The following is a 27,754-nucleotide window of genomic DNA, read 5'->3' on the forward strand; positions in this document are numbered from 1 at the left end:
AAAAACTGAAAAATTAGAATTCATCAAAATTAAAATCTTATACTCATCCAAAACACCATTTAAAACATAAAGAAAAACAAAGAAAGTAAAGAAAGCCATAGGCTGTGAGAAAATACTTGTAAAACCTATCTGATAAATGAACCACTTGAGAATAAAAAGATAAATAACCAATTTAAAAATAGGCAAAGGCAAGAGGCACATGAAAAGCTGCTCAACATCACTAATTATTAGAAAACTGAAAATCAAAACTACAATGAGGTATCACCTCACACCAGTTAGAATGGGCATCAGCAGAAAATCTACAAACAACAAATGCTGGACAGGGTGTGAGAAAAGGGAACCCTCTTGCACTGTTGGTGGGAATGTAAATTGATACGGCCACTATGGAGAACAGTATGGAGGCTCCTTAAAAAACTAAAAATAGAATTACCATATGACTCAGCAATCCCACTAGTGGGCATATACCCTGAGAAAACCATAATTCAAAAAGACACATGCACCCCAATGTTCATTGCAGCACTATTTACAATAGCCAGGTCATGGAAGCAACCAAAATGCTCATCGACAGACGAATGGATAAAGAAGATGTGGTACATATATACAGTGGAATATTACTCAGCCATAAAAGGGAACGAAATTGGGTCATTTGTAGAGACGTGGGTGGACCTAGAGACTGTCATACAGAATGAAGTAAGTCAGAAAGAGAAAAACAAATATTGGATATTAACGCATACGTGTGGAATCTAGAAAAATGGTACAGATGAACCGGTTTGCAGGGCAGAAATAGAGACACAGATGTAGAGAACAAACGTATGGACACCAAGGGGGGAAAACGGCAGGGGGGTGGGGGTGGTGGTGTGATGAATTGGGCGATTGGGATTGACATGTATACACTGATGTGTATAAAATGGATGGCTAATAAGAACCTGCTGTATAAAAAATAAATAAATAAAATTCAAAAAAAATAGGTGAAAGATTTGAACAAACATTTTATAAAAGAAGATATATAAATGCTCAATAAGCACATGAAAACGTGCTCAACATATTCAATGATCAGAAAATGCAAATTAAAACTTCATTGAGACAACATTATACACCCACCAGAAGAAGGCTGAAAACACAAAACGTTGACAAGGATGGGGAGCAAACAGAACTCTTATACACTGTTGATGGGAGTGTGACTGGTACAATCGCTTTGGAAAAACATCTGGCAGTTTCTTTTAAAACTAAACTCACAGCTACCCTATTGCCCAGCAATTCCACCCCTAAGTATTTACCCAAGAGAAATGAAAACATATGCCGACAAAAAGACATACACAAATGTTCACAGCCGCTTATTCATAACAGCTGAAAACTGGAAACAATCCAGGTTTCCGTCAATAGCAGAATGGATAAACAAACTGGTTAGTACAATGGAATACTGCTCAGCAATAAAAAAGAATGAACTAATTACGTTTGCAAGGACATGGATGGATCTCAAAAACATTAGGCTTAGAGAAGCCTTGCATAAAAGAGTAAATATGCCATGATTTCCTTTACATGAAGCTCTGTAACAGAAAAAACTAATTGATGGTAAGGAAAAAAAGTCAGAACTGGTTGCCTCTTGGAAGTAGGTAGAGGCAGCTACTAAATGGGAGGAAGTGAGGACTAGGAGAATTTTGGAGGTAATGGTAATGTTCTATAACTCAGTAAGGTTTTACAGGTGTATGTATGCATTTGTCAAAACTCAGGGAAAGTACAGTTAAGTTTTGTGCATTTCATTGTACATAATCTTCCCTGAAAAGAAAAAAGAAAATAAATATTGAACTGTGGTTAAACTTATACAAGTTGAAGCATCTAGAGGAAAGTATACTGATGACTACAATTTACTTTGAAATGCACCTGAAAAATAGAATAAATTAATGAATGGATAGAGAGATGACTAGACATGTAATAAAGACAGTATATTAAAAATATTAATGATAGAATCTTGGTGGTGGGTATATAGTTGTCACTGCAAAATTGTTTTGATATTGCTCTATGTTGGAAAGTTTTCAAAGTAAGATGTTGGGGGAATTCCCTGGTGGTCTAGTGGTTAGGACTTGGTGCTTCCACTGCTGGGGCCTGGGTTCAATACCTGGTTGAGGAACTAAGATCCCGAGAGCCGTGTGGCATGGCCAAGAAAAAAAACAAAAAACTAACTAAGACATTGGAAAAACAATAAATAAAAGTTTTTTTAAGAGTACATTCTATTTTTCTAAGAGAAAATTTTAACAAAATTTAGTTTGTATTTTGGGAGCGTAAGAAAACTTCTTGTGCTTACAGAGCAATTAGTGTCTGATACTTGTCTAAAATAAAGAGCAAAAAATGTTTCGCTAAAAAAGAACAATAATCATCTATGGAAAGATCCTTGGTCTGTGACCAAGAAAGACACAAATTTTCCTGGCCTCTTTTGAGTTGATTTATATCGTTATAATTTGTTTTTAGGGTGATAATTCCACATATTCAATAATTGTAAATTATTATAATATAATGTCTATACACCCCAAGGAAGTCTCAAGAACTCAGAAATATTATTTGGATTTACATCATTTCTAGGAACTTTGTACCTTGTTAAATAGAATTGGGTTTTAAAAAATGATTTCTGATCATTTGTACTAACATATTAACTTTATTACAGGGAAACTAAAACACGAGACCTTTATGGTACTAGAAGCACTTTCCTGTGATTTGCAAACACTAATTTTTACTAGTATGTATATGAATGTACAGGCATGTTTGTATATATTTATATATTCCTTTATATTTGCAAAGCTCTCAAGCATGATGAAAACTCTGCCAGGTTATACATTACCTCCAGTATAGGGTTTCCAGTTATAATACTTTCCACGGAAAGGCATATTGTCAAAGTCTGCACACTGTTTCTCTCGAAAATCTCGGGCCCCCAAAGGACATGGCTAAAATAAAATAAAATCATAAATAGTATGATTGTTGAAAAATACCAAAACCAAGGGACAATGTCCCTAAAATTAAAAGTGCCTGAACTCCATCACATTAGCTCACTCCCTTATTCTCTGGCTATAATTCTGGCATTTGCTTCACTGTTTTACAACCAGTATTCTGATTGAAGTGTCTGAATTGTAATCTTAGCCACAGAAGAAATAACTGAAGTGACTTAAACAAAGTTAAGTGTTAAACAGTTTCCATACAACTTTACACTCAGATGCATGTCATAGTCCACTTGGCAATCAATCCATCAGGTATCTCCTTATGAACAGACATAAAAACTAGATGAAGAAAGTAAAACACAGAATCCTTTTCGGTAACAGTATTTGAGGTCCAGCTGCCACAGCTACTCCCAGCTCTTTATTTTAAGAAATCAAGAGGCAGGTTTGTAACATGACATTCAGCACTATTAATTGTGGTTTGGATCCCAACTATTATAGCTGTTTACTGTCTAGCCCTGACAAAAACCATATTTTAAGATGCGGAATGAACTGGGCAAAATGCTAGGCCTCAAGTCTAAACACCTTTAAATTCAAGGAATTCGGACTTATTAAGATTTACATTTAATCTATTAACATCACAGAAAATAAAATACTAAATTTTCAAAACATGTACATGTGTTGGGTGGTGGAGCAGAGAAGGATGCTGAGAGGGTGAAGAGAGGATTATTTGTTTTTAAAAGTTCGGAATGCTTCTTCTACCTAAGTTTTTTGGAGAAGAAAATCTTGCCAATCTAGTTAGGTCTGGATTCCAAATACCACAGGGCCATCCTAAATTTAATCTTACAGTTCACAAAGAATTAAAAGTATAACTTCTCATAGTGTTTGAGGAAATATGACCTAATTTGACTTATCTTTTAGAGTTCTGAAGCAGTAGCACTTAAAAAGCAAAGTACTGCTTTTGAAACATGGGTGGGGAAAACATTTCCCTTAAATATGACAGAACAAAATAAGTCATTAGATAAAAGTCTCAATTGTGAATAAATGGCGAGTATGTTACATTCTCAGAGATCATTTTGAGGACATTTTACTGCCCTCCCTTAGATCTCTACATTTACTTTATACAGTTTCCTGAGATCAGTACATTGCAAATGGTCCCTTGAAGCATGTGCAAAATAGACCACAAGGTGCAAATATGTGCATGGTCATCATTACTTCCTATATACTGTGGTTAAAATTTCTACCATATCAAGTCCAAAGCCTCATGTTCTGAAAATAGTGACAGCAGGTCTACATTCTGTTATGAGCCTTGCATTTTAAAATATTTTCTGCAAATTAAAATATGAGACTACAATGCTAAACCTAATGGTTCTGTCTGTCGAATTATCCTTCTTATTTGCCTTTTAAAAAAATGAAAAATAACTATTTACCATAGGTTACATACTGCATGACACTGGAAGGATATGCTTCCAGGGTCTTTTGTTTCATGGTATGCTAATCTTTGGAATAAAGAAATGCTTCCCTTTACAAGCCATTTTCAGGGAATCCCAGAAAACGACCAAGGTTGTCAGTGGCTTTGCCATGTAGCAAGACTAGCTAGTTTTTAAGCAAATACCGTCAATTTAATAAAACACAGGTAATTTGAAATCTAGCCACAAGCTTTCACACAATACTTGAGTATTTGTAAAGCACCAACCACCTAAAACTTCACCCAAGCATGACTGTCAATCTATTTGGAGTAACAAGATAAAGATGGAAAAGCTACAGCCCTATCTCAGCCAGTAAGTATATGACAGCACATTATAGATTGTCTACAGGTGCTGTATATAGGTGAAAGATCAATGCGTCATGTGATTAGTTAGGGAAATATTTGTTGAGGAAAAAAATCTTGAGTATATTATAAGAATTATAATAAAGTGTCATACATACTTATTCTTTATAATATTATAAAGTATTATAGGAATTGAGCTGGTTAAGAAAGAAAGAGGACTTCTATTAAAAATGAAGCCAAGTAAAGCCACGGGCACAGGAAAGAAAAGGTCATATTTTGGGAATAGTTGGACAACAGCTATCCTGGATGAAAGAAAGGAACTGTATAGAAGCATAAGAGATAACACTTTATAGATAAGAACCGGTTAAAAAAAAAAAAAAGCCCTGAATTAATAAACTAAGGCATCTCGAGGGCCACTCACTTAAAACAAAACCAAACAGGGACTTCCCTGGTGCTCCAGTGGTTAAGAATCCACCTTCCAATGCAGGGGACGCAGGTTCGATCCCTGGTCGGGGAACCAAGATCCCACATGCTGCAGGGCAACTAAGCCTGTGCACTGCAACTACTGAGACCGAGTGCCACAACTAGAGAGAAGCCCCACGCGCTGCAACGAAGAGCCCGCCTGCCGCAATGAAAGATCCCGCATGCCGCAACTAAGACCCGACGCAGCCATAAATAAATAATAAATAAATAAATAAAAATGAAGTCTCTCTTCAAAACAAAAACAAAAACAAACAAAAATCCTATTCTTGACTATCTTGTAATTATTATCCTAGATAGAAGAGAAGTAAAAGGTCCAAAAGGAGGATATTACTGTTTAATGACAAACTTGGATAAACATTTCATAAGATTTCTGATCTATTCTTTTCCTGTGATAACCACTCCCAGGTTCAGCATAATAAAAATATTAACAATAAGAACACCTACTTACCTTTTTCCAAGCATTTAGTAAGTACCTATCTCATGGCACACTGTTCAGAGGTCTCTAGATCTGTATCTATTTGAGCTCTCTCAACACTCTCATAAGGTAGTTATGATTAACAATTCCATTTTATAACTGAGTAAATTGTGTCCAGGAAGGCTGCTTAGTAATAGTTTCAAGGTGCAGAGACACTTCCTGCATCTGAGTGGGGGCCTCCTCTGGACTCTCTAAATGCTGCAATAGGTTTTTAAGTTCTTAAGATGTACGAAAACCTAATAGGAGTAACTTGGGTTCTAGACCTAGCCTTGTCTTTACCAGCTATAAGTTTATCTGCTCCAAACTACTTTTTTCTTATTTACAAAATGAGAGGGCTGAAAGTAAGAATTTTGGAGTAAGACAGACCTGGATTCAATTCTAACTTATGTATTTAATTCATAGCCCTCAGCAATGTACTTAATTTTCCAAGCCTCCTCTATAAACTGGAGATAACACTAGTATTTACTCAGTAGGTGAGGATTCATGTAAACTGTTTAGCTCTGTACCTGGTACTGGTAGCACTCAATAACCATTAGCAGTTGTGTGGTCTTTGGTCTAGGCATCCATAGACTCATTCCTCACCATTCTCTTGCTCTGCTCTTTATTTCGGGGGAACAAATCTGCAGGCTCCATTTCCTAGGCCTCTGTGTCAGCTGACTTCTGGTTGAGTTCAGGCAATGGAAGGCACTAGTGGGAGAAGCCAGGGTATTTCTCTCATTTCCTCTCTACCTCAAGCAGCATCTTAGGCAGAAGCAGAATATTTTTGTGGCTCCAACATCAGACAACAGCCACCCCCACCCCCAATTGTATGGTTCCAGATTCTGCTGTGTGATTTCAGCCTCTAGGATTTAATAAAACTACCTCCTTCCTATGTTTTTCTGGTAGGAGTGGTGGTATCTTTCTGCTGACGCTGATCTATGGGCTTGTCAGCCTCTTCCATTATCCACGTAACTAATTCTTTGCATTAGATTCCCTCTGTTTAAATATTTAGAGTGGTTTATATTATTATGGTTGGATCTTACAGATAAAATAGTTGATGATGATGATGATGATGATGAAGAAGGAGAAAAGAAGGAGGAGAAGGAGGAGGAAATGGTAGTAGTGGTAGTGGTACTCGGGAGACTGAATAGAGATATGTTTCCTTGTGTTACATTTTGCAATTTATTGGTTAAGGGCAGAGGTTGGCAAATTTTTTCTGTCAAGGGCCACACAGTAAATATGTTAGATTCTGTGGGCCATATAACCTCTGTTACAACTACTCAACTGTGATATTATAGTGTGAAAGAAGCCATAAACATTATGTAAATGACAGTCAGGGCTGTGTTCCACTAAAATCTTATTTACAAAAAGAGGTGATGGGCCTAATTTGACCCAGAAGGTGCAATTTGCCAACCCCTTATTTTGGGTGTTAACATATAGATACATCTGTCTGGCAGCATTTTGCAGAAGAACCAAGCTCAATTATTAATTTTTGAGTCAATACAGAATCATACACTTTTAAGAATTGATGTCAGAATATAATATAATTTGCACAAGACTCTTAAACTTCCTGTACACTTACCCCCAAAGTGGTCATACAATCTGCATAATCTACAGAAAGATAGATCAAATACTTTTCAGACAGCTGCAATTATCATCTGGTTCTTTCTTTCAGCCAAAATCTGTCTTCCTTCCCATAACCCAGTGGTCTTGTGCCTTTCTTCTGGACCCACACTGAACAAATCTAATCCCTTATTGAAAGGTATCTAGACCTTGATGGCTTTCCTATGGGGACATAATAACTTGTCATCAGTACTCTTAAAACCAGGCACCAAGAACTGGCCTTAAGTGTCTGTTTTATATTCAGCAAATATATATAAAAAGCTTTTATATATAACATATGATCTAGGCTCTGGAGAATAAACCAATCAGATTAGGTCCCTGTTTTCCTGGAGCTCACTGTAGTTGGAGATGAGAAAGAAGAAAAATAAAGCAGGGTACTAAGGTGGCGGGGTGGGCTGGGCGCGGGTGAGGGAGTTGTTTTAAATGGTAGAGCAAGAGAAATTCTCTCTGATAAGGTGGCACTTGAGCAGAGTTAAAAGAAATTGAGGAAGTGACTTCCGTATAAACCTGTGAAAAGAGTGTTCCAGGAAACATTAAATGCAAAAGCCCTGAGGCAGGAGTGTTTTGGATGTTCACAGAAAAACATGGAAAATGGAAGGTGCTGTAATTGGAAACTGTAGTAGACTTGGGGACTGGATCCCATGCCTTTCTGTTTCTAGCATATATCAGCTAGTGTTCTGTTCTCTTGATTTAAATGTTTCCTTCAGTGAATGCTCTGAATCTGTGTTGATTAGAAATAAGCTCAGTAGGAGCTGTGTATTCCGGCTGCAAAGAATGAGAGAGATCAAAGAAAAGAGTAATTTCTTAAGGAAAAATTACATAAAGTATATTTTTGTTTTGTTTAAGAATAGTGGAGAGTTTAGGGAGTAATGCTTTTTAAGTTACTTAAGTATAATAAATGTTGACACTATGCAGAAACCGCAACAGAAAACAGTAGGCCTAAGCAACACATTTTTTATGTGAAGCCTGACGGGTTTTCAGCCTCCTAGTGTTAATACTTATCAAGCATCCTCTTCTTCTAAAAAGTAACCAGCAGGGCCCCACATAGATCCAGAAAGCAACACTGCAGGTCTCAGTATCTTTTGATCTTAGTATTTCCAAAGATACAAAAAGTTAATATTAGTATCTTTTTTCACTACTTTTTTTTTTTTAGAGAAATATGTAAGTTAGCACATTCTATAGACTATCTTATGCTTCCAGTTATACTGATAGATTAAAAGAATCTCCTTTGACTATGCTTTTTATTGGTAGATAAATCTAAAAAAAAAAAAATTCCTTGGGGCATAAAAGTTGCTGCAGAAAGAAATCTCAGCTTCTGCTGACCAACTGTCTAGGAGCATTTCTGTTACTAGAGTTGTAATCTGGAGTTTATCCCAAAGAATAGGTGACCTTGGAAAGTCCCGGAATCTCTTTGTGCCTTCTTTCTTTCATTTGCAAAATACACCCCAAATACCCTTACCTTCAAGAGCAATACATCCCAAAATGTTTTCCAAATGAGGAAAATTCTGCAAATACTGTATTATGTCTTATGGGTAATAAAGAGTGAGAAGCAAGCCGAGAATGAAACTCTTTCCCCCCTTTTCCTTTCCTCTTTTCTTCCTAAAAAAAGATGCGTAGGCTGGGAAGATACCAGCATTCCTACAGGCTGGGAAGATGCCAGGATTCCTACAGCCTCAGGGAATACAGCAAATTGAGCAAAACTGGCATTTTGTTCTTCTACTCCCTTTCTCTCTCTTTCCCACCTTCTGCTTCTTCTTCCTTTCTTACTTTCATGCCAGATGCGCTTGTGCTTCTTCACTGTTACACTAGACCAACCTTCTACACTCCCCAAATTTAATGTTCTTTTTCTTCAGGATAGCAACATACTCTTAGTCAATTATACCCTGTTAGTTGAAGGAGCATAAGCGGAGGCTGGATTTCAACCTTTGCCTTGCTTAGCAAGTCATGCACTTGACCTGAGACTGTGAAGAAGGGACATATTTCTGCTTGTTCACCCAGACAGGAGTGATACACATAAAGATGCCACATGGGCTAACAAAAGCCTTGCTTCCACACCCTCTTTTACAAGTTGCAAACAAAACTCCTGATTTCCTAATTATCAGGTACTAATTAGCTCATTAAAGTAATTCACAAGGGCATTTCCAAGGTTAAATTTAGTGTTCAATGCATGTGGTGAATCATTTCAACCCCAGTTTTGAGGCAAACTTCTCATATTTTCTCCCCCAAATAGTTTCTGCTTTTGGGGGAGTAATTTCACTGTACCTTTACTTTTGAAGAAAAAGAAAACAAAAGCCTGATAAACCTACATTGTCTAGACAAACTTAAATCTAGCTGTCATGTTTGATACCATAATCTTGTATGCAAGTTTTCAAAATTAAAGCTATTTCTATATGCCTTGTATGGCCTAAATTTAATTTAAATGTCATCTATCCATAGCATGACCCTTTCCCCTAAGCCTGTAAAAATGTTAAGAAACAAACCTTTACTTTGTGATTTTTTTAAATGTTGCTTTAAAGAACAAAATACATAAGCAAGCTCTATTCTGTGCTTAAAAGCGAATCTTTATTTCTCACAACAAGATGCACTCTATAAAATTCATACTAAAGATTAATGACACTGCTCCTGCTATTTTTTGCCATTATATATATATAGATATATGTATATATACATATATCTATACATATATACATACACACATATATATATACATATATATGAAAGTATACTTTTGTAAGTGTATTGAAGTATATGAGAATAATGTGGTTGATACATATATGTTTTCTAATTATAACTTGGGACACAGTTATAACACTTAGTTAATGGATCAACTCTGTACCTTGGCATCACTTACCCCACACCTTTCCCTGGGGGCAAGGTCTGTAGTTTCATAATGTCCTCAGCTATCTGGTTCTGTTGCAGGGTAAGGTTAGACTGGAAGTAAGACAATGTCAAAGGTGACCAAACTCTTTCAGAGCTTACTTTGCCACACCCACAGCCCAAAGGCTCCACCTGTTCTAAGAGTGCTAGAGCAGCACTCAGGAATTCTATGCCTTTCTGAATCCCTTCCAAGACACTAGCCTGTTGCTGAGCTTTAGGTCCTCATTTTAAAATATTAAAAAAAAAAAACAAAACAAAACCCTGTCCTTCCCTTTATAAAAGTGATTTGAAGATTTGATTAGGTTATATAAAAAGTACTTTGTAATCTATAAAACATAAGTGTATACAGTAATAGCTACACTGTAGTAAATACAGATTAAGTACCAGGAATAGCACTAGATGTTTTAAAGTGTTACTTCTTTTAATTCTCAAACAACCCTGCAAGTTTGGTATAATTATACTCTTTATATAGGAGTTCTCTGAAGTTTAGTGAAGTTAAGTATCTTGTCAAGGTAAAACAGAAATAATCTTGTTAGAGTCGGGATTAAATTTAAGTCAGTTTGAATCCAAAGTCCATACTTTTTTCACTACGGTACTACTTCCGAATATAGGCTATACTTTTCCTGTGTACCACAACCAAGGCAATGACACCATTTAATGACCTTACGCAATGAAGAAGAAAAAAACTGCAGAACAGCATGCGCCTCTAGCAAAGCTGACTGAAAAAATGTGCCTGTACTACATAACGTATGCTTAAATTTTAGAACAGACCACAGATAACCTGGAAAATCCTTCATCTCCATAATTTTTTATAGTTTTGATGCATAAAATAAAGGAGGAAATGAGATGCTTAGGATGCAAGAATAATATGACTTCACCTCAGCCAAGGTGGAGCTTAGGCTTTTCACCAGAAGTTCTATCCTAGTCACATTATCAAGCAGACATGCAAATCACAAATAAAATGGAATAGGAAAAACACAAGGATTTTCTGGAAAATAGCCAAGCAACACCAGGACATTCTTTTTAGAAATGTAGAAGAGTCCTTTGCACAGTAGCTAATATTTCTTCTTTAGGCTTTGATATAAAATTTGGTTTATAACCTCAATATAACAATATTCTTACTCTTGACAAATATCAAGTTTTCAAGTATTTATAACACTGACCTATAAATTCTGCTACTTAAAATACTTATACTATGTACACCAACTTTTACCCTCTGAGTACATTTTGCATGATAGTTTCAGTCACTGCAGTGAAAAATTGCTCAGGAAAGCAGAAATGCCTGCTTAATAGTCAATATACTTTTGTGTCAATAAAAGGGAGATTCCATATACATAATAAAGTATTTTTTGAGCAGCTCTTGAGCAAACAGTTTTTAGAAGATTGAGCATAGATCTGGGGTCTTTATTTCTCATAATGGCACTACCTGATAATCATGCTAGTTCCTACATTTGCTCATTTATAAAAACTGTCAGGACCTTATCAATCATTTATCTTTAAGTCCTAAGAGGGGAACTGTGTCCTCAAACAATGAACCCTCAGCATCATGACTTCCATAAATCTCTGCTCTCCAAACCCAAGTTCCCTAAGACGATATCTATTAGATTAGTTTATGATCCCAAATATTCTATTGAAGTTCCTGGTTTAATGGTGAGAAGCAAACTTCATCCAAATATCCTATGTCTTTAGTAGATGCTCCTGGTTTCTCAGTAGCTTCAAGGCAAAAAGCATATTCATTTGTTCCTGCCACAGCTGTTGTCTTTACCTGGTATTCTGTCCTAGAGACCATGATGTTAATGTCAAAGAATGAATCTTTTTCTAGATGGTTTTGAAGGCTCCTGAGGGTGACCAATGGTGATGTAGGGAACAAACTGCACATCCAATACATCCTGATGCAGATAACCAGCCTCAGAGTCTATTGTGTGAATACCTTTGGCCTCTAGGCTGGTTATGTTGCTGTTGAGAGTGGTCAGGCCAATTTTACAGCTGGCTATGCTTTTCTGTTTTATTTTAAAATCTTGAAGATTCTCTCTTTATAAGTTGCCTCTTCTATTTCTGTGGATCGCTTTCTTTGAAACTGGGGTAAGTAGGACAGGACTTAATGGGAACACTGTTGTCTTTCCACTGGAGAGCTCTTCTCTTCTTACCATTCCTGTAGCCTTCAAATGTCTGTGGTAGGAATTACACTGGCATTAGGGAGAAAGTGTGGCTATCTTGTTTTTGTGCTTGCCACTTTTTAAGACTGGCCTGCATTGGTTCTAGGTCCAATTTCTCCTCAAACCTAAGCAGAGAGAACACTGTCAGCCTTGTATGTTTCAATCTGATTCACTAGTGTAGGGATCCACATAGGAGAAGTATCAAAGCTTCAAAATAATGAAGTGTTCCTTTGTGGATATATCTCCTTTTGTCATAGCTATCAGACATTATGAATCTTAGAACTGATAGTGTTTGCTTCTTTACTCAGGTTACTAGGAAACTCAGAGCAAAATCTATGGCCCACTTTTAGTGAGTGAAAGGACCTCGTGGTACATATTTAAGGTACTGATCCCAGCCTTATATTATTTTTCCTTTTCTTCTGATTTTCTAATTTATTCTATTCTGTTGTGATTTTAATGAAGCTAATTCAATTCTAATAAGAGAGTTATAAATAATAATTATAATTATTATTATTATATGTAAAAATGTAAGAACTAAGCTGTAATCTATAGTACCAGCTGGTCAATCACAGAAAAGATAGGGTCAAAACTGCTATACTATACGGCAAACTGATAGGTTGTTTGGAATGGGTCGCAAGATCTTAAAAGAAATGCAAGTAGGATGTATCAAATATATGTTAATCAGGCTTATATCTCCTAGATTTCCTATTTTCTATTATAACATGCTTAAGTTAGAAAGCAGAGAGCAAGCCTCAAAGATTCATGACATTAGGTAAGGAACGCTGGTGCTCTTACTCTTTGATTGCCTAATATAATCTCATTCTGGACACTGATTTGAAAATTCTTCTAGGATCATTTGAATTTATCCATTGTTTTATCCCTATTTAAGTCTCCAGAAAAGCTCTTGGATCACAAATGACAAAGCAACAATGCCTATGAATTGTTTTCTAGGTCTTGACTGTCAAACTGATTCTAACTAATTGGAAAGTTTTCTCTCACATCTTATTTGCAGGGTCACTCAATATGATGTGTAAAGTATTAAATTAAATAAAACATGCACTAAGGCAGGAGGCTGATCTGATAAAAGACAAGTATACTATCTTGAGTCCCTTAAATTAGGGTAGTTCACACAGACACCCAGGCATTATAGAAAAAAAAGAAAAAGAACATTTAAAACATTATACATTATAGAGACAAGAGGCCAACGTACAAAGAACAGGCAGAAACACACAATAACACACACAGAAATGACAGAGCATGTGGCCAAAGCGAACAAAAAGAAGAGTGTGAGGTGAATGGTCATCATGTACAGTACAATTTTCATCAGCTGTTCAGCTGTATAAAGTCAAAACGAAGTTTGACTTCAGCTGCTGTATTTCCTAGCGGCACAAAATAACTCAGTCACTTATGAGCTAATTTGTGTTGCAGAAACAAGGCTTTAACAAAACAGATTATAACACAACTTTAGAGCATAGTTTTTCTAGATTTATATTGAACAAATGGAAATTAAAAATATCTCACCAAGTCAACTCACCACTGAGGAGAACTCCCAGTACGGAAAGAAAATATGGTTAAAATAATAGGTCTGGTATGTAGTAAGTGCTCAATAAATGTTAGCAGCAGCTACTACCATCACTACTACTACTACTGGTACTACTACTAGTACTAGTCCTACTACTATCGTTACTACTTTTGTTGCTGCTACTTCTACTAGTAAAGATGGAAACTAAAAGAGCTCTGATGCAGACGTCTGTGGCATACTCAATATCTATCACTCCCTACTTTCTTGCTAACAGAATTCTGATTTTTGCTCAGGAAGCTACCTCTCAGAGAAAATGACTCTAACCCCATTCTAGGGGCATATCTGGATTAGTCAAAACCAATTATGGTAGTACCATTCCTTTTGCCCATGACTGGGTTAAGGGTGGGCATTCGGCCTCCTGGCCAATAAAACATGAAGGAAGTCTGCTGAGGTAGCAGGGGAGAAGCTTCGGGAAAAACTTTTCATATACTTAAGACACACTGGAGCACTTAATCTCTTCTCTGAATATTGTCAGGGTAAGAGTACCTTAGTTGCTCTGATGTTTCCTTTTTGATGCTTTTGAGTTTGCCTTCAAAAAATATGACCTTAGGGCATTTCCCTTACTATCTGGTCAGCTCTTTGCTGATTTCAAAATGTTAAAAAAAAAATCTTATTCAGCAATCCAAAAACATTTTTCTGTCAGAATAATCTATCATTACCAAAAATAGAAATTTCACGTTTGTTTCTAAAATGAACTAAGATTGATTTGACTTGTTTTGAGAATTTTATACATAATATTTACAGTCTTCTTTTTATACTGTTAAATTTGTTTAAATTGAAGTATACGTGATTTACAATGTTTCAGGTGTACAGCAAAGTGATTCAGTTATATATATATATATTATATATATTCTTTTTCAGATTCTTTTTCACTATTGGTTATTATAAGATATTGAATATAGTCCCCTGTGCTTCAAAACAGAAACAGATCCAAAGACATAGAAAACAAACTTATGGTTAGCAAAAGGGGAAGGGGGAGGGATAAATTAGGGATTTGGGATTAACAGATACAATCTTCTTCATAACAGTTATTTTTCTACTGCATAGCTAGACTAGCTTTGTGCTGCCCAGTACAGTTGTCACTAGCCGCATGTGGCTATTCAAATTTAAATTAGTTAAACTTAAAAATTCTGTTCTTCTGTTGCACCAGGCGCATTTCAAGTACTCAAAAGCTAATTTGACTACTGGCTACCAGGTTGGACGCTGCACAGATAGAATATTTCCATCATTGAGGAACGTTCTCTTGGACAGTGCTGGGCTAGATTACGTGTTTTGAAAGTTTAAATTTTCATGTATTAGATTACATTTGAAAAGGCTCCAGTTTATACAACTTATGTTCAGACAGCTTTATTAACTTGGATAGCGTGAAAATAAATTTTGGTGTGGTAACTGAATTGTCTCAAATTTTGAACTAGTAGAGACAAGATTAATGAAGAAAACATAATTATTTGTATATTCATGATACATATATGTTAAATATATCTCCTTAACATTTGCAAAAAGCTGAAACAGAAGACAAAGATAGTAATAGAAACGTCAATCTACCAATAACAAACTCCACAATCTGAGCATCTAAAACATAGTTCATGGGTAAAATGCAACAAGCCTGGCATGTGTGTCTGGCATGTTTTTTTTTCCTTTTTCTGTTACCTATCATACATTATTCATATTGTATAGCACCTGTGTTATTAGACCCAAAATGTGTGCCCACCCCTACAACTACATAACAGAAATAGATGGGAATTGAGAGGTGGGTTTGCCTTTCTCACTCCTACCTAACACAGTCTAATATGCAGTAGGTACTCCATTCTTCTTCCCTTGCATAAAACCTCTATTTTCCAAGATTCATGTTATTCATCCAACTCACTATTTAGTTTCATCACAGCTTTCTCCTAACCTTATGATGGTCATTTCCCCTCATTTGTTAAAGAGCTTGATACCTGCTTCACAGTCTCACTACACACTCCAAGTCCTAATAACATCCTGAGTGAATCCAACATCCACACGGAAGACTCCCCAAACTCCCTAGCCTTTAACATTCCTAGAACTCCTTCACCTCCACTCAAGGTTAGGCATGCACTCCCATGGCCACACTCCAGATTTGTTCCCACTGAGAACAGTCTCACTTCTCATATCTTAAATTCAAATACATTCCACTCTCTGATCCCCTCACCTGCTCTCTCTCTCACCCTGTTTTTCCTACAACACTGGTTCTTTAATTTTTATGGATTTTTCAAAGTTACATCCTTAATTTTCTCCCCGTTAGCCTTCTTTAGACTCCACTGTCATTCCCTAGTATAGAGTGCATGGCTCAGCATGTCATTCTCACCAGTATCCTTAAATTCTTCTTGATTTGTTTACTGTTCTGTTGTAATCTCATCTTTCCCTAACCCATTTTTATCTAAAGCATAAATCTGAGGCTAAATCTTTTAACCTACCCACCTGGCACTTAATTTTCTTTGTGCCTAGAATGCTTTCATTGTCATTTCCTTCTTTTCTGGTCAGCTACAATTTGCCCTTTCAGATCTTTAGCTTCCCATGGGAAGAAATCCTTAAATCCCTAATTAGGCTATGTGACAATTCCACATGCTTTTACAGCATTCCATACTTACTCTATCATATCATATCATATATCATATCATATCATATCATATCACTTATCACCCTGCATTGTGATTTGCTGCGACTTCCCAAGAAATTATAAAATCCTTGAGGGCAGAGCCTCTCTCACTCTATCACAGTCTGATAAAGAGTAAGCACTCAATTATTTGTTGAGTGAATGAATAAATAATGCTGGAAACAATATAATCATTGTAATTGAAGCTACATGTAATGAATTCAAGATGTAAATTTAAGAGAATTAAATACGATAAATAAGCTATAGAGTGTGTTAGAGGTAGTATGAGGGAAATAGAGCAGGGTAAGGAAGACTAGGAATCCCAGGGGCTGTAGGGAGTAGGGAGGGTTGCAACTTTAAATACAGTATTCAAGCCAGGCCTCATTGAGAAGATGACAGCTGAGTAAAGGTGAGGTAAGGGAGTTAGCAGTGTAGATATTTGGGTTGGAAGAGTATACAAGGCAAAGGGAACAGCCAATGCAAAAGCCCTACGTTGGGAGCATGGCTGGCATGTACAAGGAGGGAGGCCCGTGTGGCTGGAGCAGAGTGAATAAGGAGGAAAATAATAAAAGATGAGTTCAGAGAAGTAATAGAAGTCCAGATTGTGAAGGCCTTGCAGGCCTTTGTAAGAACTTTGGATTTAAGTAAAACAGGGAGCCATCGAAAGGTCTTGGGTAAAGGATGTACTGAAACTGAATCACTCTGCCTCTTACACTGAGGACTGTAGGGAGCAAGAGTAGTATCTGGAAATCCACTGAAAAAGCTCCTTAGAGTAATCCAGTGAAAGGGTGGTAGGTAGCAGTAGAGGCAGTGAGAAGAAATCAGATCCATGATATATTTTGAAGGCAAAGCCAATGGGATTTTCTGAGGGACTGGATATATAGTCTGTGAGACAGAGAAAGGAATCAAGAATGACTCAAGGGTTTTTGGCTTGAGCCAGATGAAGTTGACATATGAGATGGGAAAAACTGCTGGAAGAACATGTTTGTGGAAATGTTTTGGAGACAGCATTTGGACATGTTAAATAGTACATGTCTATTAAAAGTCTAATAAATGGTAAGATATGAGTCTGAAATCCATGGAAGAAGTCTGAGATGAAAATATAAATTTGGGGTCAAATAACATATGAATGGTATCATAAGCAATGAAGCTGGATGAGATCACCAAAGACATGAGTATTGGTATGGCAGAGAAAAAGACCAAGGGGGTAAGTCCTGGGTACTCTAACGTTAAGAAGTCAGAGAAAAGAATAGGAACCAGCAAAGGAGAATGAGAAAGAACAAGTAGCAATATAGAAGGACAACCAAAAAGCTATAGTGTCATGGAAGCCTGGTAAAGATCAAGTTAAATAAACATTCAGAACTGATTATTGGGTTTAGCAACATGGAAGACATCTTTGACTTGACAGGAACATTTTCAGTAGAATGTTGGAGGCAAAAACTTTATATGAGCAATTTTAGGGAAAAATGAGAAGAGGAATTAGATATGGTAAGTATTTTTGGTTTTGTTTTTCTCAAAATAGGAGAAATAACAGCATGTTTGTATGGTTATGGAAAAACCCAGAAGAGAAGATGTTGAAAAAATCATCCACATGTTTATGAATAAACAAGTATTAGGATAGGCATAGGGTTGGAGAGCGTAAGAGTGAGGAATAGTGTGGGAGTGTGGGTAATAGTCTGATGATATGAAATTAAAAGCTGTGGTTTTTAGATAGGAGGAAGGAAAAATTATCTGGGAGGAGTAATAAGATACAAAGAAGGTAGTCAGTTCACTTCCAGGCCCAGTCTTTCAAGAGCTAAGGGAGAAAATACATGTCCTTAACTTTAGAGGCCTGCAGAGGAAGCAGTATCTTCAGAGGAGAGCCAGTTTCCATTAGAACAAGAAGGTGAAGGGAAGAAAAATTCAGAGATGTCAGGATGTAAGGGATTTTGCTGATGATGGACCACGAGTTTCTGAGGGCACAGAAGAGTTTCAGTGGTTGGGCAGGGATAGGAGACAGAAGAAGGGATATGCAGAGATTTATGGAATTGGATGGCAAGAGATGAGGAGTGACATGGAAGTCTGGGACTTCTTGCAGTGGCAAACATAAAATGGAATACAAGCCATAATAAGATTAATCCTTGTTTCTTGAACTCAAGAAAGATAACAGTGGCAAAGCTGTGAGAGTTGGGGGACCAGGGAAGTTCAGGGGGTGTGTCTCTCTCTCTTGATTCCTACTGGGGGAGAGTGTATTTGCTTCTAGTGCTGGAGCTTCCTCTTGACTCTTAAAGGAATTGATGGACCTGAGGCTGGTTCCATTCAGTTTCAAAAATTCATGTGACCCTCACGCACATGGATTTCTGATCAAATAGCTCACAATTTAAAAAATTTCCCTGCTCTAGGGGAAATGTAAGCTAATTTTTCATAGCAGAGCTTGGTTTTACTTACATCTGTATTGCAGGAGCGATACCGTTTCCTTTCCCCAAGGCAATATTTTCCACCTCCTGAAGGTCTGCAAACACATTTTGTTTAACATGTGAATATAATATATCTAACCACATAAACAGCATATATATTGCTTGATGAAAACATATTAATATTTGCTTTAAGAAAATAAAAAATTTGACATTTTATTAGTTATTAAAATAATAATCATGCTGGTGATAGTTAGCAATAATGATTATGGTTGTTGAACAAAAAATTAAGGCAATCTACTGTGAGTAACTTTATAAGGCTCTTAATTGTGATGATATACATTCTTAAGAAAATGCAATTAAATTAATGTATTTTCTAATTATCATAGTAAACAGGTATTCAGCTCAACACAATGAGTTTAAAAATCATTTATAATGAAAAGCCATTTGAATCATATTCAACAAAACACAGAATCTGATACTATATGTTCACCAAGTAGAAAATGGAAAGTTTGTGTTTTTTTCCAGACTGGAAATAAGGAAAGGACACAAAATAACTCCCTGGAAATAGCTTCAGTTCAAAGTTTTTAATTCAGAAATAAATTTCTATCTCAATTCAAATATTACATGAAGTTTTAAAAACTTCAGTTTCAAAAAATTAAATCTAAATCTAAGATAGGCTTACATTATATAGATACTTTATATTACATTCAAATTAGGATATTAAACACGTGTTATATATAAATTAATGTTTGGAGTATTTAACATTAGAGAAAGTCATATGCTATTATTTGGACATGCAAATTTTGAATGGAAAAAACTAACTGGCTCTTTTAAAAGAGGTCCAAGTCATTCTCTTAAGTATTTGGGTATATTATTTATTATCATAGGGTTTTATACTTTTGATTATTAAATTACAGTAGCCTGCAGTTGAACTTAGGTTAACTATTCTGCACTTGTTTTAAAAAGATCAAGTCTCAATTATAATTTTGGCCCACAGGTATCAATGAGAAAATTAAAGTTACACTTTGAATATGTTTTGAATGCTAGTGAATGCTGACTTTAAGCAAGGGAAGGAAATGGCCCAGCTTGAACCAGCTGGGAGAAATGGGTTGGTCAGACAAAAACAAGGTAGTGGGGACGGTGGTGGCAATGCTGTTTTATGAGTGGGTGACAGTGAGCTCTGTTTAGCAGGATGGTAATAATAGAAAGTGGGAGAATGAAAACACAGAACTAATACAAAGGGAAACAATTTCAAGCTAAAAAGAATTTAAAGAGAAGAAAAGAGACATTTAGAGAGAGGAACCAAAGACAGGTATCCTGAGTTAAAATGAGAAAAAATAAAAAATAAAAATAGACCATCTTCTACCCCAGCAGGGGGAAAAAAGCAGAAGTGATATTATAACACCATTCTGCACCAAATAATTGTCAGGAAAGAAGGTCCTCAACCTGAGCTCTAGACAGAAATGGAAGCACTCGACAAGAAGCAGCTAAGGAGCAGTTTAGTCTCCAGGAGGACACGCAAGACCAACTAAAGGAATCATCCACCTGCAAAGGGCACTGGTGGAAGGGAGAAGCAATACAGCTAGCAAGAAATACTGATGGGGCTGGCTTTATGCCAGGGGGACTCTGGCTGGAGAAAAAGAGTGGTGGGAGAGGAGCAGTCTGACCTGCATAAAACAATCGTGAGGAGAAAAGTGGATGCAGCTCCGGAAGGTGATTAATGGGGGCATGTGAATGGAAACTATTTTAACACATGGGCAGTATTCTTTTCATTGTGATTTGTGATGCGAATCAAGGCATTTCAACCCTCAAAGTGCTCTCATTGGTCCTTTTAATACTAATGTAGCAGTAATAATTTTACGTGACATGTGAAAAGACCTTATGTTTCCTGGGAATAATGGTAATGTAGCTAAGACAAGACCTGGATTCATCCATAATTCAGTAGTTTTTGGAGGAGGAAATCTATCTGATTATTACTAGATTAAAAGTCTGGCTATACCTGGGATAAGATACACAATGCTTTTCTTTTTTCTTTTTCTTTTATTTTTAGTTACATAGTAAGGTGAAAAGAAGAAAAAGAAAGTCTGTCTAACAAGACTCCTCCACTTTCCTGTGCCTATTGCTTGTTCTGAAGACAAGCACTTGGCTGTCTAGTGAAACGTTTTTACAGATAACATGTGAAACCACAGCTTTGAATCATTTCCAACTGTGTCTTTTTGTTGGCTCCGGCTTACTTTAGCTACTTACGCTGGACTGTCACAGTGTCTTAGGGATGAGGAGACGCCTCCCCCGCAGGTCCTGCTGCACTCTCCCCATAGTGACCAGGGACCCCAGCCCCCATCTATGCTCTGGGGCCAAGTGCCAAAAGGAACACAATCTCCCTGATAACACCACTGCAAGATTTCACAGAAAACACAGAATTAGCTTTTAGGCAGATAGAGCTATCAGGATAGAAATAAATACATAAGGGTCAGGCATTAGCATTCTCCCAATAGATAACAGACTGAGAGTTCTTTAACTGTGTTTAGACATTGGTAAAGGTGCATGTGATTTGCAAATTATCTTTAGCTAGGCAATGATTTATAAATCTCTAACAAGTACCAGGAGTCTAAAAAACTTGACTTTACTTCTTTTTTCCTTATTTCTTCTCCTCCAGACTTTTAGTGTTTCTCATTATAGAGACCTCAAAAGTCTTTTTTAGATATTTTAGTATTAAAACATTTTTTTCTTTATATTCCACTATTATTAGACTCATGGAATGATAACGCAATATGGAAAGTTCCCCAGTAAGGAATTTTTATGATGGTTAATTGCTTTTTCTTTAAAAAAAAAAAAAGGCCGGTTGAGGCTACAATAGTAAAAGAATGTGTTGTGGCATTTCATCTACATGACTGCTGCAGACATAATAAAAGTAATGCCAAGACACTAGGGACAGGGTACAAAAAAACCCTTATATACAGTGACTAGCCATGTGTATAGTCCCTGCGTGAACATGTGCACTGGAATTCTTCTCAGCTTTACTCTCTGCAATAAACCACACATACTGCACATAAGTAGAAAGCCAGGAATAATTTATCGAGATGCAGACATCACATAATCAGCTCATAACTCTAACATGATAAATCTTATTTGCAGAATTGGTAAAAATGATTTTTTTTTTAAACCAAGCATTAGGCTAGGCTTTTATTGGTGCATTTTTCTGAGTTATCAAAATTTGATGAACCATACTGATGCTATGAAAGTCATTTGTTTATACGAATAACAATAGGGAACATTATTAGAGTTGAGTAACTGTCAGCAATGTTAGATTGTTAAATAAAAATTCAACCATTATATTAAAATGTAAAGGGATTATGACATGTGATGCTTTGAAAGTAATCAGTTTATTATATTAATTCTGTATATCCAGAATTCTTTCACTTTCACCATTTGTACTACTACCACTCTAGACCAAACTAGCAAATAGAACAGCTTGTTACCTGGTCCCCCTGCCTCACTTTCTTCTACCTATAATCAATCTATTCTCCAGTGAGCTATCAGAGAGCTCTTTTAAAAACATATTATGGCATTATGTCACTTTTTTGCTTAAAAGACTGTGGTGGTTTCCTCCTTCCCTTAACTCTGGTCAATGGTGGCCTTTGTGACCTAGCCTCTGCCTCCTTCTCCAGCCTTATTCTCTTTCTGGTACAGAATGCTCCAGACACACTGGCCTTATTTCTTTTCCTCCATACACTAAACCTGTTCTCTCCTCAGGGCATTTGCGTTTGTTGGTCCTCCTGGGAATACTCTTCAGATTCCTTATATCGTCTTCTCATCGTTTGGTCTCAGGTCAGGTGTCACTCAGTCAGAGAGGTCTTTCCTTGATCACTCTTATTCTGAAGTGGTTGTACTTCACTACCCCTTCCACCCTCCCCTCCCCCTACTCCAGGATGTATAGAGATTACATCCTCCTGTTTTAGTCCCCTCTTACACCTACTTTAAATCACACTATTTATTTCTCAGATTACTTCCTCATTATTTTTATTGTCTCCTCTCCTTAGTACGTAAAAGCCTTGAGAGCCAAATGTGGCTATTCCAATTTAAATTAATTAAAATTAAAAATTCAGTTCCTTAGACCCACTAGCTACATTTCTAGGGCTCCCATAGCCACATGTGGCTAGCCGCTATGATTTTGGACAGAGCAGATATAGAACATTTCTATCATCACAGAATGTTCTAATTGGAAATGCTGAATGTCTAGAACAGTGCCTAGTATGTAGTAGATATGCAACAAAACTTTATTGAATGAATGAATACATTAAATTATAGAATCCTGTGTCCTGTTTTGGTTACTACATTTCAGGAAGGAACTGGAGACACTGGAGGGTAAAGAAAGTCATATTCATCTTTGCTTCCCTGGTAGTTGGCATTCAGCGAATATTACAGCAGTTGTAACAACATAAAGGACTTCTTAAGAAAAGTGCTAAGCAATTAGCCAAGAGGAAGTCAAAATTTGGTTGGCTATAAGACCAAACATTCTGACCCTAAATCTAATAAATATTAAAGTAGGACATTAAAAAAGATTACGAGTTTTGGGCAACAAAAATTACCATGAAGAAAAAGAAAATCATCTGTCCAAAATGATGAAGCAGAGGTAGTTGGCTGAACTGATAATACAGTACGAACTCTGGGAGCAGGGCTGCTAATGATGTACATGTGAGAGGGAGAATGTTCCAGCTGCCAGCTTATGATTTACCTAACTGATCTTGAAGACCAACCATGTGCATAATGATATACCAATTGCGTTAGATTTTCGTCTATATAAAAGTCACAACAGTGGACCAAATAATCTCCAGTTTTACATTTTTGTTATTACAAGTAGCTATGTGTAAGAATATTTATGCCTGCACCTATGAGAGTAACTGAGCAATGTAGTATTAACCAGCAATTACTGTTTTTTCCTGTGGTTTCAATTAATGACACTTAATACTAAAAAATTCCAAAGCTTAAAATTTGCCTATTTTCTTCAAGTTGGAAACTTAGTATTACTGATTTCAAATAACAATAAAATTTGATTTTACATTTATTTTATATAATCACAGAGCTGCACTTAAAGCTCAAAGAGCCTTTAGAATTCATGTGGTCTAAGCACCTCATTTTTTCATATGAGGAAACCAGAACCTGAAGGAGGTTGACTTGCCCAAGGTCACTTACTGGCAGAAAAGGATTAGCTGTCCAAATACGCACAAAAAAACAGTGGGAAAAAAAAATCAATTGGATGTGTAGGATTACATATTTGAAGACATTAAAGAATACATTAGTATATTTTACTGAACTGTTTTTACTACATAAAATACAAAATAACACTAGAGATTTTTTAAAAAACCCACTTAGCTGCAAGTATACAACCACATGTTATTTCATACCTCCTTGAGTATTCTTATAATTAGCAGAGGAAAAAAATCCCACTTTTTGTATTTTTCAGGGGACGAAATTGTGAAGGCCACAAAAACACTGACAGTTGTAGATTCTAAAGTATTTAATAATATTGTTTTACATGTGTCCTAGATGCACACAAAATGTAGCACAGGGAAAGAGTCACATAAATTCTCTTGTTTTCCTTTTAAAACTTATTCTGAAGGTAAAAGATAAATACAAATATTCAGTTTGTAAAATGTTGCTCAGTTCTTACCATTAGTTAATATCTACACAGCAGCAGTATTCTGTAAGTGGTTTGCTAAAACCTTTTACTGCATAAATTTATGCTATTGATTATATCTATTCCATAGAGTTATAATATAATAGACAATTACATCAGAAAGTTAAATAACATAGATTAATGGGTAAAGAATGAAGAATTCATAATAATAATATAAGTATCAGTCATTTAGCAGTTGACAAGAGACTAGTGTCTAGTTTAACAACTAATTAACAACTCAGTCTATGTGGGGATGACTTCAGTCTGTGGGTATCCTGTGTTACAAACTTGAGCTCTCATTCTAGCAATATCTTTCTTTGGTCCAGAGCAAGTCATTTGTTTCTTTTCTTTAGTTTCCCCGACTACAAAATGGGGACTAACTTTAGTTTTTGATTTTAATATGATTTGGATTAGGATGACTATAGAAATTAGTTCTATACAGACATACCCTCAAAGAAGTTAAAAATCGATCAAACGACTTGTTTAATTTTGTTCTCTAGCAAAATGTTCTTTTGTGCTTTCCCCTCACCTTGTGTTTATAGGAAAGGATCTCCTTGGAATTTTTGCTAATTCTCCTTCTGGTAGTATTAAGTATCTTGATGTAGTACATGATTTTAACAGAAGAAACTTATTTAACTTAACAAGTTTTTTAAGAAACCTATAGGGAACTTCAAGTGAATCAAGTTATTTGAGCTAATTTTCTAGATGACTATATTAACCAATACATACTAAGATTTTAATGTAAGTCATAATTAATATAATTGGATTACACCAAATAAAGTAGATTCAAGTATACAAATCCTACAAGCACACTAAAGGTGAGAATTTTGAGTTTTGTATTTCCTATTTTTATCCTTTTTTTTTTTTTTTTAATCTAAAGGTGCTAAAACTGTAAAAGCTCTATTTCCATAGGCATAGAATTTTACTTCATGTCTTAAACTAGAAGAGTTCAATATTCAGATGGAAGCTAGTTTTTAATCTTTATTCCCAAGGGTTATATCCAATCTAGTGATTTTGGACTATTCTAAATATCAGTCATATTACTATAGCCTAAATTATCCAGATAAATTGGATAAATCTGGCTTTCTTTTTGCTAATTCAGGTGTGTTTAACCAGATTCAGAAAGGTGAAAGAAGTGAAACTATCGCATTCAAAAATAAAATCTCATATTGCTCATTCTTGTTTTTCACATTCCTTCTAAATAAAAGAAATATGTCTTTAAAACTATCTAGAAAGATGATATATTCTAGTGAAACACTTATTTTCTTAAGAAACACTTATTCATCATTAAACAACATCTCTTTCTGTTAGGCCACTGAATTTCACGATCTCCATCAGGGAATTGTCTTAAGCAAGATATATTATAAATCAAAAAATCTAACTTTGAAAATTTGTCAGAATTCTACAAAGGAAAATTTCAAAATGAGTATATATACAGTATTTTAAAATAATTTTTTTAAAACTAGATATATTTTAGGATGTGATTATGGTAGATCTTGTACCACAGCCAGCACTGGGTCTAGCCAGCATCTGGAATAAGATATCTCTAAGGAAATCCTAAGATTTTAAAGGAAGTGATATTGGTGATTCAATATAGAACATTCTTCCTAAATCAGAAAAGCTGAGAGTTGGAGCACAGTGCTATTAAAAGCCTTCTCTTTCTGCTCTGCAGGTGCGGGAATGCTAAATTTTATTTCAGCCTAAATTCTAAATCAGAACTTGTCATCCCATACTATTTAAATTTCTAGAGCAACTGGAAGAGTCATTCTTTCTTCACTTCTTGTGTTTATAGTTTGGGACTCAGTCAAAACATATTACATTCTACTTTAAGTGAATTAAGATCTAAGGCTGCAAATGTCCTATTATATATCCAGTGCTTTAGAAGGGCATGTAATAATCCTATTCTAATCCAGCCCTGTGTTTCCCATGCAAAAATATTAGGAATCAATGTCATGTATATGTAAGCCCAAATGCTGGGTTATGTCTCTAATTGGGGCTTGTAGAATCATTAAATCAATCTCTTGGCAATAAACCAAGTATTTGAAACCTTCTTTGTGGTCACCATCAGAGCTTGCAAGGACTGGGTTTTGATTATCCTTAATATCCTGTTCAGTAATAATGCCAACACTGCTATCAGAGTTTTTATAGTGTAGATCTTTGTTTACCATTTCATCAAATATGGCATCCCTCCGATTTCTGTCCAAAGGGCTATTGTTGATGCCATGTCTAAGAAAAGTTCTTTTGGCTGAAAGTTACATTGATTGATTTGTAGAAGCGTGACCCATGGACACACAGTACCAGCGCACTGTCTGGGCTCATCAAATTTCCTCCTTTGGTTAATGCTACTGTCCCTGAGCACATCCATTCAGACCATATGGTTCTTATTCAGTCCTTGAATGGCTTATTCAGGCAAACATCCAATGGCTGTAATAGCGATGTCAGACCCCCCAGGACTCACGCAAAGATCAGTTTTTAATTTTTTGGCCATATTTCTTACTCCATCTGCTAAATGTGCATGGAACAGTTCCCATACTTACATGGAACATTTGTGGAACTGCGCCCCCGGGCAAAGATCCCATATCTTTTGCAGCCAGAGTTTGACGAGATCATTGTGGATCCAGTCCTCTGGATATGTCTATGCTATCACTTGAGCCATATTTCTCCCCTCCCCCCAACCTTTTAAAAAAAGATTTATTCAAAAAGCTATGAGCAGCTTTGGTTTTATCCTGCTGGCTAGACAGGATGTAGGTTCTTTCTTGTTCCTTCTGATGAGAGTAGTTTTGAAATTCAGAGTTAAGATCGGAGGTCGTGGATATACCATTCATGCTTCTGAGACACACAAACTCATGCTTATGGTCTGTTATGCTCATTACTGCCAGTTAAAACAGTCTGGCAAAGAATTTTCTGCCCACCATCATCTAAGGCTGGCACATAATAATGAAAAGTAATGATGATGCTCTAGTAATATAAATTAACACCTTCCCTCTGAGGAAGGCAACAAAAAGCTCACTGAGATATTATCTCATTCCATCCTCACAATATCTCTATGAAATATGTAGAAATAGATTTTCTCTCATTTTAAAGTGGAGATTCATTATTTTGCCAATTTTAACACTATCATATATTCTTAGCTCAATGTTCTGTCTGGGTGCCTTTTTTATTGTGATTCCAGAGGTAACAAACGGTTACAGGTA

General features: G+C 36.1%; 1 protein-coding gene and 1 pseudogene across 9 annotated transcripts in view; both read right to left on the reverse strand.

Moving 5' to 3' along the window:
- ADAMTS6 (ADAM metallopeptidase with thrombospondin type 1 motif 6) overlaps window positions 1-27,754 on the reverse strand; it is a 282,437-nt gene that overhangs the window by 70,663 nt on the left and 184,020 nt on the right. For 7 of the 9 annotated variants that reach the window (XR_011073073.1, XM_068535408.1, XM_068535410.1 and 4 more), the window contains 3 exons: window positions 21,131-21,276; window positions 18,915-18,978; window positions 2,834-2,936 (listed from right to left, as the gene is read on the reverse strand). Coding sequence is in view for 8 of the 9 variants with exons in the window: in XM_068535408.1 (XP_068391509.1) it covers window positions 2,834-2,936; window positions 18,915-18,978; window positions 21,131-21,276 (313 nt within the window). In the remaining variant the exon portion in view is untranslated. The remainder of the gene's footprint in view (window positions 1-2,833; window positions 2,937-18,914; window positions 18,979-21,130; window positions 21,277-27,754) is intronic. The other 2 variants (XM_068535409.1, XM_068535411.1) reach the window with 2 other exon arrangements.
- On the reverse strand, window positions 11,419-12,020 carry LOC137755152 (ribulose-phosphate 3-epimerase pseudogene; annotated as a pseudogene).

This window comes from Eschrichtius robustus, chromosome 2, assembly GCF_028021215.1.
Source record: "Eschrichtius robustus isolate mEscRob2 chromosome 2, mEscRob2.pri, whole genome shotgun sequence".
Classification (NCBI taxonomy): domain Eukaryota; kingdom Metazoa; phylum Chordata; class Mammalia; order Artiodactyla; family Eschrichtiidae; genus Eschrichtius; species Eschrichtius robustus.